Source organism: Neomonachus schauinslandi, chromosome 14 (genome assembly GCF_002201575.2).
Source record: "Neomonachus schauinslandi chromosome 14, ASM220157v2, whole genome shotgun sequence".
Classification (NCBI taxonomy): Eukaryota; Metazoa; Chordata; class Mammalia; order Carnivora; family Phocidae; genus Neomonachus; species Neomonachus schauinslandi.
In genome coordinates this window covers 81,241,525-81,256,878 of record NC_058416.1, presented here as the reverse complement: position 1 = coordinate 81,256,878, position 15,354 = coordinate 81,241,525, and the positions used below count along the sequence as shown (strand labels likewise).

The 15,354-nt window shown below is 50.6% G+C and overlaps 1 protein-coding gene across 1 annotated transcript in view; it reads right to left on the bottom strand.

Annotated features, from left to right (window-relative positions):
• TBX5 (T-box transcription factor 5) overlaps positions 1-15,354 on the bottom strand; it is a 41,774-nt gene that overhangs the window by 23,605 nt on the left and 2,815 nt on the right. The window contains exons 3-6 of the mRNA XM_021698652.1: positions 13,842-13,961; positions 12,853-13,000; positions 8,996-9,148; positions 766-857 (exon numbers count right to left, since the gene is read on the bottom strand). Coding sequence (XP_021554327.1) covers positions 766-857; positions 8,996-9,148; positions 12,853-13,000; positions 13,842-13,961 — 513 coding nt within the window. The remainder of the gene's footprint in view (positions 1-765; positions 858-8,995; positions 9,149-12,852; positions 13,001-13,841; positions 13,962-15,354) is intronic.

Below are 15,354 nucleotides of genomic sequence, written 5' to 3'. Positions count from 1 at the left end.
TCAAAGGAATCAAGATGTATTTCTAATTCTCTTGCCATATGGTAAGTTATTTTGGAAGCATATCAAGAGGTAGAGAGAATGTTTGACAAAATTGGCAATACTCATACAATCCTTTCAAATCAGACCAAATTCCCACTATGTACATTTGCTACAGACCCTTCTATTCATCATATCAGCGACTGTGACCACAGGATATGTAAAAATACCGAGCAATTTTTATCACCAGCTCCCAATCCCCCAGTGCCCCCAGACCACCACGTGGTGTCAAATTTGTCTGCATTTCACCCCCAGGAAATCGAGTCATTAACTTCCCTTTCATTTACCAAGAGCTGTTGCCAAAAAGAAAATCATTCATCGGCTGTGACTTATGGGAAGAAAGAGAGAAAGGACTGATTTCACGAGAAGGAGAGAGAAGGCAAAGAAAAGGAAGAGAAAGTTGGAGCTTTTCTTGTCCCCGGGGCAGATGGAGAACGCCAAGTTCCCTGGTGCCTTCTCCCCCCTCCCATCTCCGGAGGACACATTCCCCCCCACCACCACCACCCAGGGCTGTCCCACAGCGTAAACCACACGGGAGCATGTGGGGGTCGTCAGACGGTGGGACTGAAGGTGCCTATCTCGCCTTTCCTCGATGGCTAACGTGCCTGGGCCTCTGCGGGCAGGAAGGCTGGAGGAGGTAGGTTCTGGGCTGCTGCTGGCTCTCCTGGGTTCCCTGGGGGGGGTGGGGGGCACGTGGAGAGAAGGGAGCCCAGCGCTCCACCTTCTTACCTTTGCATTCTTGACATTCTGTGTAGCTCCATGTCATCACTGCCCCGGAATCCTTTGGCGAAGGGATTATTCTCAATCTTTAATTGGGTGATCTGCAGAAAGGCGAGAGAGAGAGAGAGAGAGAGAGAGAGAGAGAGAGAGTGTTGGCTTTCACTTGATGGCTGGAAATGCAGCCTCTGGCGACCAAAAGAAGCAAATTAAGCCAGTCACGTCAGTGAGACTCACCACTTCATTCAAGAGGAGGCTTTGAAAAATGCCCTCGATCAGACCACTTTTTAAAAGGGGAAAAAACCTGGTTTCGGTTTGCCCGTTAATTGGAGTCATACTCTGCATCGCTCCAGCTGGGTTGGTTTGTTTTTTAATCCTGGCATGTTGTGTTTCAAACACAATCTAGGCCTCAGCACTTGGGAGCCCTCCTTCCCCTCGGAAAGTTGGGCACCGGGACGTGGTGTTGCTCGTCCCGCAGCGTGGTGAGCGCCGTTTGGAGAAACTTGGTTGCTTTCAAAATTCTGTTTCTGTCTCATGCCTTGTTCATTTCAGCTTCACAGACCAGTTAGCTAGCACAGGTGGAAGATGGCACCAGATTAAATAAACACCCACAGAGAGAATTGTAACATACGTGATAGCTGTCTATCAGTTCCAAAGCCCTTCAGTTTTCCAGATAAAGAACACAGAGCCCTCTTCTCGCCAATGTTTGTTGCAATGTACAAAACTTAGCAATAGAACAGGATCTTGGGTTCAAAGGTCAGAACTTCCACAGAAACCATCAACACATTGTCTGTGAGTGTGAGCGTAGAGTAACAGATCCAGATGAAAGAGTACATCTGTATGGAGTCTGCTAAAAGTATTTCCTAAAAGCTGTGTGTGAATTGAATTTTTATTTATCGAATCATTTTAGAACCACCGAGGCAGCATTCACGAGGTTCAATCACGCAAGCTTCACCTTCACCATCATTATTGTATTATATCTATAATCTTATTATATAATAATAGTATATAATACATATTATTATTTATACTTATAATGTAAAACTATTTCTATAATATTATATCTATCTCTACACTGGTCTCTGCTTAGTATTTTGATTTAAATCTAACCACTTTTTGTTTACATTTATTTTATTAAAAATATGGTATCACTTCTCTCTACCTCAAACTGGAATCATGAGCTACTCAATAAAAGGAAAACTATTGTATCAAATTCTCTCTACTGGCCCCCCGCAGAAAGTTCTAAACCCAAGGCCTGCCCTCACTTTTTTTTTTTTTTAAAGATTTTATTTATTTATTTGACAGAGAGAGGCACAGCGAGAGAGGGAACACAAGCAGGGGGAGTGGGAGAGGGAGAAGCAGGCTTCCTGCCCAGCAGGGAGCCCGATGCGGGGCTCGATCCCAGGACCCTGGGACCATGACCCGAGCTGAAGGCAGACGCTTAACAACTGAGCCACCCAGGCGCCCCCAAATATTTCTTTTTTTTAAAAAAGATTTTATTTATTTGACACAGAGAGAGACACAGTGATAGAGGGAACACAAGCAGGGGGAGTGGGAGAGGGAGAAGCAGGCTTCCCGCCGAGCAGAGAGCCCGATGCGGGGCTCGATCCCAGGACCCTGGGATCATGACCTGAGCCGAAGGCAGACGCTTAATGACTGAGCCACCCAGGCGCCCTGGCCTGCCCTCACTTTGTTGCAAGGGGAAACGAGACACTTTCAGAGACATATTTAACACACACTGGGACTGAACTCTCTCCCTGATCGATGAATAGAAAGATAATCAAAATGAGAACAATTTTCTTGATCCCAACCTATGCAAGTACCCACAAAAACTACCTCAGCTACCCCCCACAGGAGAGTTCCAGACTTTGAGAAACCGAGCAAGTTCCTTTGAGAAACCAGGAGTAGTAACTAGTGAATGCACCTATAATTCATCCCTTTAGGGGCAGGCATTCTGGTATGTTCTGTTTCAGAAGAGACGGCCTTATAAGGTTTCCTTCTAACTCCAAGACTCTATAATGAACATGAAATTACTATATTACACACGTGTATGTGTGTGTGTGCTTGCCATAAAAAATATACATGAAATTAAAGTTTTAAAAATATGTTATATGATTCCAACCCTATGACATTTTGGAAAAGGCAAAACTATAGAGACAGCAAAAAGGGACCAGTGGTTGCCAGAGTTTGTGTGGGGAGGGAGGGATGAATAGGCAGAGCACAGAGGACTTTAAGTAAAGCTATTCTGTATGATAATGGAACGGTCGATACATGTCCGCGACTCTGTATGTGTCCACACCCACAGAATCTACGACCCCCAAGAGTGAGCCCTCATGTAGTTTCTAGGTGATAACAATGTCTCAGTGTAGGTTCATCGATTGTAATAAATGTCCCAGTCTGGTGGGCGGTGGCGATGTTGATCATGGGGGAGCCTTTGCGGAGGGCGGGGGCACAGGGGGTCTAAGAGAACTCTGTATTTTCCACTTCCTTGCTGTCACCCTAAAACCACTCTAAAAAAATAAGACATATTTTAAAACTTTTAAAATAGGTGTGTGTCTTTATGTATACACACATTCCCTCCTCCCTCATTTTTTTTAAACTGGACCCATTCCTACAACTTTCTGATTTTGACTTGACCCTTCAGAATGAGTAGAAAAACCTGTAAAGGTCTCTTAGAAACACAGTCTTTAAAATGTGCACTCCCGAATCCACTTCTGTTTTGAGTCCAACAGGCCATTACCTAGTAGAGCTTTCTTTCCCACTCAGGCTTCATCATTAAAAAATGCAACCCAGGGGCGCCTGGGTGGCTCAGTCATTAAGCGTCTGCCTTCGGCTCAGGTCATGATCCCAGGGTCCTGGGATCGAGTCCCACATCGGGCTCCCTCCTCGGGGGGAAGCCTGCTTCTCCCTCTCCCCCTCCCGCTGCTTGTGTTCCTGCTCTCGCTATCTCTGTCTCTGTCAAATAAATAAATAAAATCTTTAAAAAAAAAAAAATGCAACCCAATTGACCATAAATCATGCTATTTTTAAAGGTGGGGGGTGAGGGGGGTAGGATTCTCAAAATGTGAAGTAAAAATCAGATCATTCAAAAAGAGGTGGAGGGAATCCTCGCTGCACTTCCCTGTGAGTGTTGTAGGCAACATGGGTGTGGTATCGGGGCTGGATGAATGGCTAGTCCATGACATCTCTGTTCCACCAAGAGCTGGGGACAAACAATTACCGTAAGGGGAAAAAAAAGAAAAAAAAAAAAAAAGGAGGGGAGGTGGGCTTTGGTATTTTTATCAGCAAAAATCTTTCGCTTGAAACCATCCCTTGCACCCCAAACAGGTCCTACTACTACCTAATTTTGAGCTTCCAAAAAGATGATTGCACAGGACAAGCACAGTTTGCTATACAGACACTTCAGTACGTTGATCTTACGTAAGTCTTTTTTTTTTTTTTTTTTTTTTTTTTTTTTAAGATTTTTTTATTTATTTATCTGAGACAGAGAGAATGAGAGAGACAGAGAGCACATGAGAGGGGGGAGGGTCACAGGGAGAAGCAGACTCCCTGCTGAGCAGGGAGCCCGATGCGGGACTCGATCCAGGAACTCCAGGATCATGACCTGAGCCGAAGGCAGTCGCTTAACCAACTGAGCCACCCAGGCACCCGATCTTACGTAAGTCTTATGCACAGACTGAGTATGGAGGTCTAGAAGACATAAGGATTATTACCCTTGAGAAATGTTCATACACAAGCTCAGCTGCAGGTGAAAATGTCCGCCTGAGTCCGTACAGACCCCAGCTCTGGAATTCCCTTCCAAACACACTGCATGTTGGCTAGCTCACTCATGGGCACATGATCCGGTTGGATGTCTGAGTTCTACTAAAAGGCTCCAATGAAACGGACTTGCACTCGTCGCACAAATGTACTCCCTCTCCAAGATCAGCATAAAACCGGATATCCGGGGGAGGGTGGAGGGTGAGGGCTAAAACAAATATAAATACCAGCTCCAACCAGTGAGACAGAGGTTGTAAAAATTAATGAGAATAATTGTTGTGAATTCTTGCTTTTGGAAAAAAAAAAAAAAACCCTCACGAGGGCCAAAAATCTTAATTATGTCTCTCTATTAGGGGTTCATTTCCTGGTCCGAACCAGAAAGCTCATACCTCATAAATACAGACTCTTTACACAATGATTTAAGCAGGAGGAAAAATGCCTTTTAATGGCAAAGTAAGTTAATATTGGGGGATAGACATGGCTTGCATACACAGCCATTGTTGCAAGAGCAGAGAAATGAGATGCCCACGTGACCTTTTTTTAACACCTAAATATTTCTAGGGCTTGTTCGGGGCGCTGCTGACAGCCTCATCGAAAACCTTACAAAAACGTGTTTCACAGAGCAAACGTCACTGCTGCGGAAGAGTCGAGTTTTTTAAATATCTTTTTCAAGCTGTCAGCCATCTGGGAAAATAACTCCCAGATCCAGCTTGGGATCACAGCTGGGCTGAGGAAACATGTCGTCGTGTCGTTAGGAGCCGCGGGGCATACGGGTGTGTGACCCCTGCCTAACAAACGAAGGTCGCCAGGTACCTGCCTCCACCTGGGATACCGGCATCCGAGCAGAGAGAGAGCATTCTGAAGGCAATGGGCCACTTACACCAAAAATGAGTGTCCCAAATTGTCCTGGCAATTTAATCCCGTGGATTGCTGTTCTGTCCTCGCTCACGTATCCAAAGCATCATGCGGGGCAAAGAGTCCTTGAATTGATGGCATGTTCAGGGACTGAACGAACTCACCCACCAAGACGGACACTTGTAGTGGCTTTTCAAACACGGTAAGAAGAACTTATTTGAAAGCTCAGTTCTTCTGATTCTAGAATAATCAGGGAAGGCAAAGAGTTTCCCAGGGCCTGCGTTTTGGATGGAGTTGTCCTGTTATAAATGGATCAGCTGAGTAGTCAATCCACAGCATCATAACTCACCCTCTGCGTGAGCATGCGTGCAATGCTCTGTGCTACGCGTTTTCCAAAGATTATCTCGTTTAGTCCTCATGCTGATAAACATTAGCAATTCTTGTCTCATCCCCATTTTACAGAGGAGGAAAACTGAGTCCAGTGACTTGCCCAAGTCAAATGGATTTAAACCCAGGCAGCCTGCCTCCAGAGTCCCACCTGAACCCTAGGCAAGGGTGAGTAAGAGCGCAGGTGGCTTCTGCCCATGAAATCAAGAGTCTCAATACCTCGCCCAGGTGGGACAATAAAGGAACAAGACAGAGTCCACAAACCACACTCAGCTTGGCCTGAGTGTTTAAGTCACACGTCCTATATCCACGCGGGGAACGCCTGCAGCAGCCCTGGAGTGGACTGGAAAATTTTACTGCTTTAGACTGCTTCCTGACGAAGAACATAGGGGCCTTTGGTACTTCACAACTAAAAAGTGGGAGGGGGAAGAGTGACGGAAAGTTGTCTTCTATGAAATCCCTCTTCCGGATGTCAGGCTGGTGAAAAAAACCTTTATGGCCCAACCAATTAAAAACAAAACAAAACAATACCCAAATTCCCATCTGCGAACCCGTTGTGTGGTCATCAGACACACATCTATCCGGATGCGGATTTGGAGACACACATTTTTAGACCCATGAGCATTTAGACACACCATCCCCTAGATTGCACTCAAATCTCACACGTATACACCCTATTAGGCAGACACTCCTTCAAGTGCATAGATCACTAAATATATTCATTGGGAAGGACATTTTAAAAAAACAGAAATATGGGGGAGTGGGGTATATTCACAAGTGGTCACAATGATAAATACATGTCAAACTCGTCAAATTGTATACTTCAAATATTGCAGTTTATTGTATGATAGTTATGCCTCAAAAAGCAAAGAAAGAGGGGAGCCTTGGTGTGGCTCAGCTGGTTGAGCGTCTGCCTTCGGCTCAGGTCATAATCCCAGGGTCCTGGGATCGAGTCCCGCCTTGGGCTCCCTGCTTAGCGGGGAGCCTGCTTCTCCCTCTGCCTGCCGCTCACCCTGCTTGTGCGTTCACTTTCTCTCTCTCTCTGAGACAAATAAATAAAATCTTAAAAAAAAAAAAAAAACAAAGAAAGAGACAGAAAGAGAGAGAGTACATGCTCTCCCAGATCTAGCCTTGCCTGACGGACCCTAAGATCATAACTACACAGAGCTTAGGGATTTCCCCCAAAGGTCCCAAGCACTCACATCTTTCTTTAGCAGGTCACTTTCATGAGTCTACCATTTCCTGTCCTTTCTGTGTGAGTCTGGGCTTTTTTAATTGAAAAGAAAGAAAGAAAAGAAAGGAAAATCTGATATATCTTTGGACCCTCTGTCAGGTCTAAGTGTGTGTGTGTGTGTGTGTGTGTGTGTGTGTGTGTGTATGGATATATAAATATATAGATGTGTGTGTGTGTGTATACATACATATGAGAGGGAGGGAGGGAGGGAGCAGTGAGACTGAGTGTGCTCGTTGCTATTTTTTCCAATTTTTTCCCCTGTGACTGTCACCACAAAGTTAAACATAGATTTACAATAGCCATAGAGGAAACAGGTTTCTAGCAGCCAGACCCAAATTAGCCTGAAATAGTTTTGCAATTTTCAGAGTATTTGACCTTAATGTTTTTGCTCTTGTTGGTTTGACAAGTCAGGGGTGGAATTCAGAAAAATCCTTCTTCCCCTTTAAAAAGTAATTGCATTTTGGAGAGAGCGAGTTTTCTTCTGGAGGGAAGCTCTCTCAAGGCTTGAGTCCCCAGACAGGACTTGCAGCCTAGAAAGGACCATCCATCACAACTTGGCCTGGTGACTGACAAGCTGAATTTGGACATTACCATCTTATAACTGCCTTGGCTTCCTGGTGGTGGTGGGGGGGGGGGTGTTATTTGACACCCAGCATATAGGCGGGAGGCTTTAGGGTGCTAAACCCACCCCTCACCCCTACCCTGGCCTCTTCCACCTGGCTTCACGGCCCCTGTAACTTCCCGGCACCCTACCTTGCAGGTGGGGACAGGAGCTGTGGAGGAGGAAGGGCGTCACCATCCCCATGTCCATCTCCTTATATTGCCCCAGTGACCTGCCCTCACTGATCCCATATGGAAGTCCCTACATTCGCCTTCAACAGTCCTCCAACCCAGATCACACTACTTAATGCTAACAACTTGCACCCCTACAGTGCCCCCTTCCCTGTATCTTGCCTTGCCAGGTTCTATATGTCTTTTCAGAACTAGGCTTAAGAATCACTCAATCCTGCCCCCCCCACCAATAAAATGAATCCAGAAGCACTTAAGTTTCGAAAGAACAGAAGTGAACCATGAGAAGTCAAGAGAAGCCCTTTCTCCTGGGAAAAAAGAAAAGATACCCCCCCAACCTGCAGTGAGGGGGTACCCTGTTCCAGCACCATTGTCCAGCTTGGAAATACCCAAATTGGGGCCTGGATTTTGAACAGCGTGGGAGTTGACGTTGACAGGATGGAGCTGTACCCTCCCATGTCTACACCACACTGCAGCCTCCTTCTGGAAGACTGAGGCATCCGCAAGCTGTGGTTTTGCTGCGGTCTCCTCTAACTCCTGGGAGCTGGGGCGGGGGGGGGCGGGGGAGGTGGCAGAGGTCGCTTGGGTTTTTGGGTTTTTGTTCTGATTTTCAACAATGCCAACCCTGCCTCACTGTGGTCTGTCCAGGATCAGTAACCACGGAGACAATGAGAGAAGCATCTTGCAAATCCAAGGCCAAGGCTCCTGGCAATTTTTCACCTGCCCCAGGTCAAGCTGAAATGCATCCCAAAGGCAGACTGGAGGAGAGACCCTCACCTGAGAAAGAGGTTCCACGAAGGTGGCCCCAGGCCCCCACCCAAGAGCACGGAGCCCTGCAATAAAGTGACCTTTCTTCCTGCCGATCACTTCATGCGTGCAGAGAGATGCGTTCCTATATTTGAATGCGCGGTCACCTACAGTCTGACAAGTTTGTTTCTAACCGGTGTGTGTGTGAGAGAGAGACAGAGACAGAGAGACAAGGAGAGACAGAGAGACAGAGAAGAGAGTCCCGAAAAACCCTGAATATAGTACAAAGAGCTGCAACCCTCAGGATGTAGCTTGGTCCCTGCCCCAGCCCCCTGGGGTAGAAGCTGGTGTCCGCTGTGAGGGAATGAAGAAGCCCTTAGAGCTTAAGAGTTTCAGCAGGAGACCCCTGCATCCTCCTGCAAAGGCTCAGGCAGTGGCCCCAGCACGCCGGTTCCCGGGCCTCGGGCTTACCTTGTGGTTCTGGTAGGAAGTCACGGCGATAAACGCCGTCTCAGGAAAGACGTGGGTGCAGAACGCAGTATTTTTTGAGCCAAATCCATTATTTTCATCTGCCTTCACGATGTGTAATCTGGGCTGGTATTTGTGCATGGAATTTAGAATAATCTAAAAATAATAAGGAAAATGAGATTGTAAGAAAAATCAAAACCCCTTTGTTTCCCAATAAATCCCCTCTCTCCACCCTTAAAATTCACCTCCTTATACAGGCTCTCAAAAAACGGTCTGATTTTTTTTTTTCTCCTGTTTTGAAAAAGGGGCCAGTGATTTCATTAAAAAGAAACATTTCAAAGATGACAATTTCCAACCCAAAAAGCCAGGGTAATATTCCAGGGATCTACCCAAAGCACACACGGCAGTAAATCAGAATTCTTAATAAAGTTTGCTTAATAAATTAACTCCTGCATAGGGTACTTCCCCACCCCCCCCCCCCCCCCCAATAGGAGAGAAGCAAGTCTGGAGCAAGGAACTGGTTTCCCAGGGGGAAGTTTAAGCGTCAATTTCAGAATGAAAGGGGAGAAGACACAAACGAATAAACAAACATCCCCCCACCCCCCCAAAAAAGAAACCGGCTAAAAGACGGAAAAGAAAAAGACCAGTGTTTGCAGAACTGGAGTAAAAATCACAGGCTTGGCCTTTTGTTAGGAGAACGTGCAAAGTAAAGTCAATGAAAAAAAGAAGATAATGGGATGGGGAGTGGGCCTCTAAGGATGGTGAGATTGGAGGGAAGAAGCACCCGCCATCACACTGCCACCAAAGGAGGGCCTGCTTCTCTCCAGGTTCCCTTTCTACAACTTTATCAACGTTTTCGGGATCCACTGTGGGAACTATCTCCAGACTTGGCCCCAGACAGAAGCACTGCATCTACTTTTTTGGGAATGCGCTCTTTCTCCTTCCTTTCTACCGACTCAATGTTTGAGGTGCTCCCAGGGACAAGCGGGGTCTTACTGCTGCAGCTGCACCTTTAATAGGACGACTCTAATCAGTATTAAGGGGGAGAGAGGCTCCAGACTCCACACCCTCTCTGCTGGAGCAGGACTAGTCCTAGCGGATGAGCATCTTTGCTAATGAAACTGGCTTTGCTGTTTGGAGGACGCCTGGCTTTTGATGATTTCGGGAGGCTGCGTAGGCGAACATTTATCAAAGCGTTCGGATATATACCCACCGAATGCGCCAATCGCCGCGCTCAACGGGCTGAAAAACTGGCCTGCTTTTTCCCCAGGACCGCCAACTGGAGCGGCGGAGACTGTCCCGGTGTCTTTGATTATTTGCGTTGATGACCCTGGGGCAGGGTCCTTGGGCCAACCCTAGAGACCCGCCCGGAGGAGGGGGAGGGGAGGTGGGGAGGGGCGAGAACCGGGGCCCCGCGGCTCCCGACGACCCCGGCCGCGCGGCTCTAATCTCCGGCCGCCGCGGCCCCGGCCGCCTCCCTGGCCGATAGTGACGCCGGCCGGGGCGGCGTGGCGACAGAGAGACGCAGCGGGGCCCCGCGGGCCGCCGCAGTCCCCGGCCGGCGCGCCCATCGTCCCGGCTTAGCCAAATTGCTTTGACGGCCGGGGACAGTGTGGAGACGTCAGCGCGAGGGCGATCTAATGGCTCCTAATTTCATTAGGGCGGCTCTGGACTCCGAGTCCGGAGTTGGGGGGCAGGGCTGCGTGGCAGCGGGGGAGTCCGGGGCCACCCCGAGCGCCCTCCCTCTCCCGCGGGCTCGGGAGGACTGGAAACTCGCAAGGGTGCCGGAGCCTGGTTGCGGGGCCGCGCGCCTTCCCCAGGCGCCCACCCCAACGCGACCCCAAAGGGCACCCCCGGGACGCACGCAGAGAGAAAGCCAGGCGCCCGAGTGAGGCAGTCCCGCTGTCTGGCACCAAGGTTCCACGGGGTCCCCCACAAAAGGGTCCTACCCAGCCTCCTGGAGGCGGCCAGCCAGGAGGGGAAAACCATCCCATTTCTCCCCGGCGCTGAACCTAGACAGAGTCCCGGTTCTGCGCCCGCAGGTACGCGTCACCCCGGCCAGCCGCCGCCCCTGGAAGCTCGAGGGCATTTCTGGGCGGGGATGCTCCCGCCCGCAGCAGGCTGCCGGCAAACTGCCTGACTGAAACGTGGAGGAGGCCGGGCGGTTTGCCCTGAAACGCCCCTCTGCACCCTCTGCTCCTTCCCCACCGCGCAGGAAGGGAATGGGCCTTCCTTCTCTCTTCCTCCCAGCGGCCAACAGTTCAAGCTCCCGGGGACCACGTGCAGAGATGGCGGCGGCCTGCATCACTGTCCCAACCCCACCACACACCCTGCGGGTTCAGTGTTTTAGCCCTAAGGCCCCACAGGAGCAGGTTCTCCCTTTGGACATTCCCAAACGGTCCTCCTCCGGATCAAATCCATTCAAACCCAGTACCCTCAACCGAGGACCCTGTGTTTGTTGATTTTCCCTAAAGAGACCACATGTCAGGATCAAGACCACTCTTGGAATTAGAGAGATCAAGCCTCAAATCCCTGCTGCCAAAAACAAGCTGCATGACCTTGGGCGAGTGCCCTCCCGTCCCCTGGACTCCCATTTATAAAGGGTGCATATTTGTGTCCTCCTTTCTAGGCTGCTATGAAGGCCAAGTGCCCGAAGATGAAGGAGCCCACTTGATGGTGGAATCATCAAGCCAAGGGTTCTGAACACACTGAATTCAGAGACTCTGTCCTGTCCTGGTGATCAGTTATTGCCAATGAAAAGATCTAGAGACATTTTCCCCCAAATTGGTGTTTTGTTCTTCATTTGTTTTTTGTTGAGGAAGAGAATCTACTTAAAGCAAGAGAATCTGCGAAAAAGCTACACATTCTTTTGGAAGGTGGGAGGGGGCAGGACACTCAATGTCCCACATGCAGATTCAGGGGGTTCACCAGGCCGCTCTTGGGGGGCCCATGCGGACTCCAGGTTTAGGGCTCTGGTCCAGGTTTGCCTGCTCCGGGCATGGTGGGGGCGGGGCAGGGGGGAAGCTGGAAGTTGGGGGGAAAACCTGATAATCCCAAGCTATCAGCTAAAAAGGGGTACCAGGGGCGCCTGGGTGGCTCAGTTGGTTAAGCCACTGCCTTCGGCTCAGGTCATGATCCTGGAGTCCCGGGATCAAGTCCGGCATCGGGCTCCCTGCTCGGCAGGGAGTCTGCTTCTCCCTCTGACCCTAACCCCTCTCATGTGCTCTCTCTCTCATTCTCTCTCTCTCAAATAAATAAATAAAATCTTTAAAAAATAAAAATAAAAAGGGGTACCAGGGTTGGCCTCTGGCAGGTTGGTTTCCCCTTCTGTAAAAGAGGGAGCAGGTGGTCTGGGGTCCCCCTGTCAGCTGGAACATCTCAATAATAAGGCAGGATGTGGAAGTGAGCAAGGAAGGTATCTATGGCTCCCACCACGGTCCAGCCTCTGGGCAAGCCTGTGCCGGAGTCCCCACTGGGTTAGAAGGACCCGGTTTTCTGAGATCTGAAACACCCAGCCCCCCACCCCTCATCACCGATGGGACTGAGGTCCAGACCAGGCATGTGCGCTTCAGTCTCCCCCAGGCCCTGGTCTCCAGCTACCCGGGGAAAGGCGGCCCCAGAGCATGGGACGGTGGCCCACAGAGAGGACTGCACAGGAGAGCGGTGGAGCCAGAAGGGAAGAAGGCCGGATCAGGGAGGCCAAGAGAGGAAAAGACCCAGGCGGGTGGAGTGGGGCGAGGAAAGGAAAAATGTGAGTGTGAGGAGCCAAGAAGAGAGAGAAACTCAGGGAGCAGGGATAGGAGAGAGGGCAAGACAGACAGACGGACAGAGACTGAGAGCAGGCTGCACGAGGTACTTACGTGCCCGAATGGGTCCAGGTGGTTGTTGGTGAGCTTGAGTTTCTGGAAGGAGACCAGCTGCCGCATCCAATGCGCCCCCGTGGCTGGCGAGTCCGGGTGAACGTAAAGACGGCCCGGCATGGCGGGCTCTGCTTTGCCCGTCACAGACCTGGACCAAGGAGGGGCGAAACCCGCCTAGACTTAGCGCCCTGTCATGCTGGTGGGGTCCTGTGCCAGGCCAGGCAAGGGCTGCTGAATAGGAGAATGATCTGGAAATGGCCTGACCCTTGGGCCTCGCCTGGCCATCTGTAAGCCCAGGTGCCCAGAAGGCCTGGGGCCAGTGTCCAGGCGAGCCCCCCACCCAGCTCTTTCTTCTTCCACCTCACTCCTCCCCCTGCACCAGGGGTGCCGCTGCCGGGCCTTGCAGCCTCTTGCTGCCCATGGACCATCGGTAGGTTCTGGAAGCCTGGACAAAAAAGTTTAAGCGGAGTCCTTGAGGGCTTTCAAATGGGCCTTCCTGTTTGAGCCTCTGCACGTTTGACAGCTATGGGAGCAATCCACCCGAGGAATGGACCTCTCCTCTCTTGCCTATTTAACTCAAATACCATGGCCTGACTTTGCAATTTCATAAAAAGGCATCTTCAAAGCAGGTAACTCATAAAAAATAACTGTAAATGGTTTTATGCCCCCAGAAATACCTCCAGCGCTTGGAAACAATACCCTTTTCTAAAATCCACAACCCGCGGGTGCAGCAACAGATACAGGCCCTTCACTTACTCTGAGCCTCAGTTTTGTTGTCTATAAAATGGGGGCTAAAGGCTGCAGTGTCTTCCTCTCAGGGTGGTCCGGGATAGGAGCAAAAGCCTCTGGCCCACAGTAGGGAGTTCCAAAAATGTTTCTTGGTTCAATGCGGGGTGGGTGGGGAGGGGGGGGGGGGGGGGGGGGGAGTCTGGCTTTCCACTTCCCCCCCCCCCTGCCTTCCCCACCTGCCCACGCTGCTAGGTGCCTACCATTTATTATCTGCGAACTTGTATCTGTGGTCATCGGCCGGAACAATGTCCATGAGGAGAATGTATTTCGTTTTGGGATTAAGGCCCGTCACCTTCACTTTGTAACTGGGAAACATCCGCCTGGGAGAGAAGGGGAGGAAGACGGAGAAAGGGAGGGGGAGAGAGAGAGGGAGAAAGAGAGAAAGAGAATATTACTGCCAGTACTGTAAAGAGCAGGTCTACACATTTTAATAAAAGAAGCAACTCCTCGAGAAGCGGTGCAGGAGAAAAGTGGCCCCCGCTCCGCTCTTGGCAAGATCCATTCCAGGTTCCCCTTGAAGTTTTGGGGAGGAGATAGGCCCGGAGGTGAGCAGGAGGCTGGTGACTATTTGTAACCAGGAGGAAAATAGAAAGCTGGAGGCCAAAGCTTCTAGAAAGAACCAGTTATGTAGAAGGCCCTGCTTGGAACCTCCATTTGTTCTTTGTAAACGCTCTTGTTCAGAGCCAGAGACCTACTTTATAATTTAGGGGTAGAAGGAGCCCTATTAGGGGAAAAGCTGGCCTCCCGAGCCCAGGCGAGTGCTGGGGCCGCTGAGCCCACTGCTGCTGCCTCATGAGGACCCCAGGCTGTGTGCGCCCTCGGGACTGCACACCCATGGGTGCCCATACATCTCCTGTCCTGGCCACAGTCCTCCGTCCCTAGAGCAGAGCTCAGTTGGTGACCTCTGCCACGAGGCTCTAGCTGAATTTTATTCCCAAATGCCCCCCAACTTCTCCAAGGCACCTGGCACTCTTCCTTGGAGAGTCTAAACACTTTGGCCCTCCGCGAAGAAACTCAAAACCCATCCGGGTTTGGTTTCGGAAAGACCGGGGCCGGAACCGCGATGGGGTCATGGGCAGGTGGGTGCTTGGGACCTGCAGGCTCTGTACCCACGCCCTCTGCGCTCTGGGGTGCGCACTCCAAATTCCCAGCCCTCCTGTCGGAGGAGGGGTGGCGGTGACGTGCGCCCCGGAAAGCCAGCAAGGACAAGCTGCTGGATCCTGGCTCGCCCGCCCGGGGATGGCGGGAAGGGGGTGAGTGAAGGGAGGCCTTGGAGCCCAAGCCTGGTGGTGTTTATCTGCCCGAGCGCGTGCGCCTGCAGGCGGGCGCGCGGGAGGCTTCCCAGGCCTTTTATAGTTAAATCCCCTCGGCTCAGGCCGGGGGCAGAGGGGGCCGGGCCGTGTCTTTCCTTCCTCGGCAGAATGGGAAGAAGAGCTTAGTTCTTCAGTATAAACAGAACGCGCCTCCTAGTTCACTCAGGCCGAGCGGGGGAGCAGACATTGTTTAATTTCAAATAATAATAAATGTCAGTGTTGTCAGTTTATTGCGGGAGGCTTCGGCCAGAGAACGGGGGGCGTCTGGTGAGACGGTTCCACCCTCCCCCTTCACACACTCGGTGGCTCGGGCCTACTGGCCTCGCCAGCTTCACAGGCGGGCTTCACACGCCAGCTCGGGGCTGACTGCGGGCTTTCTGTCCTTGGGGACACGGAGCAC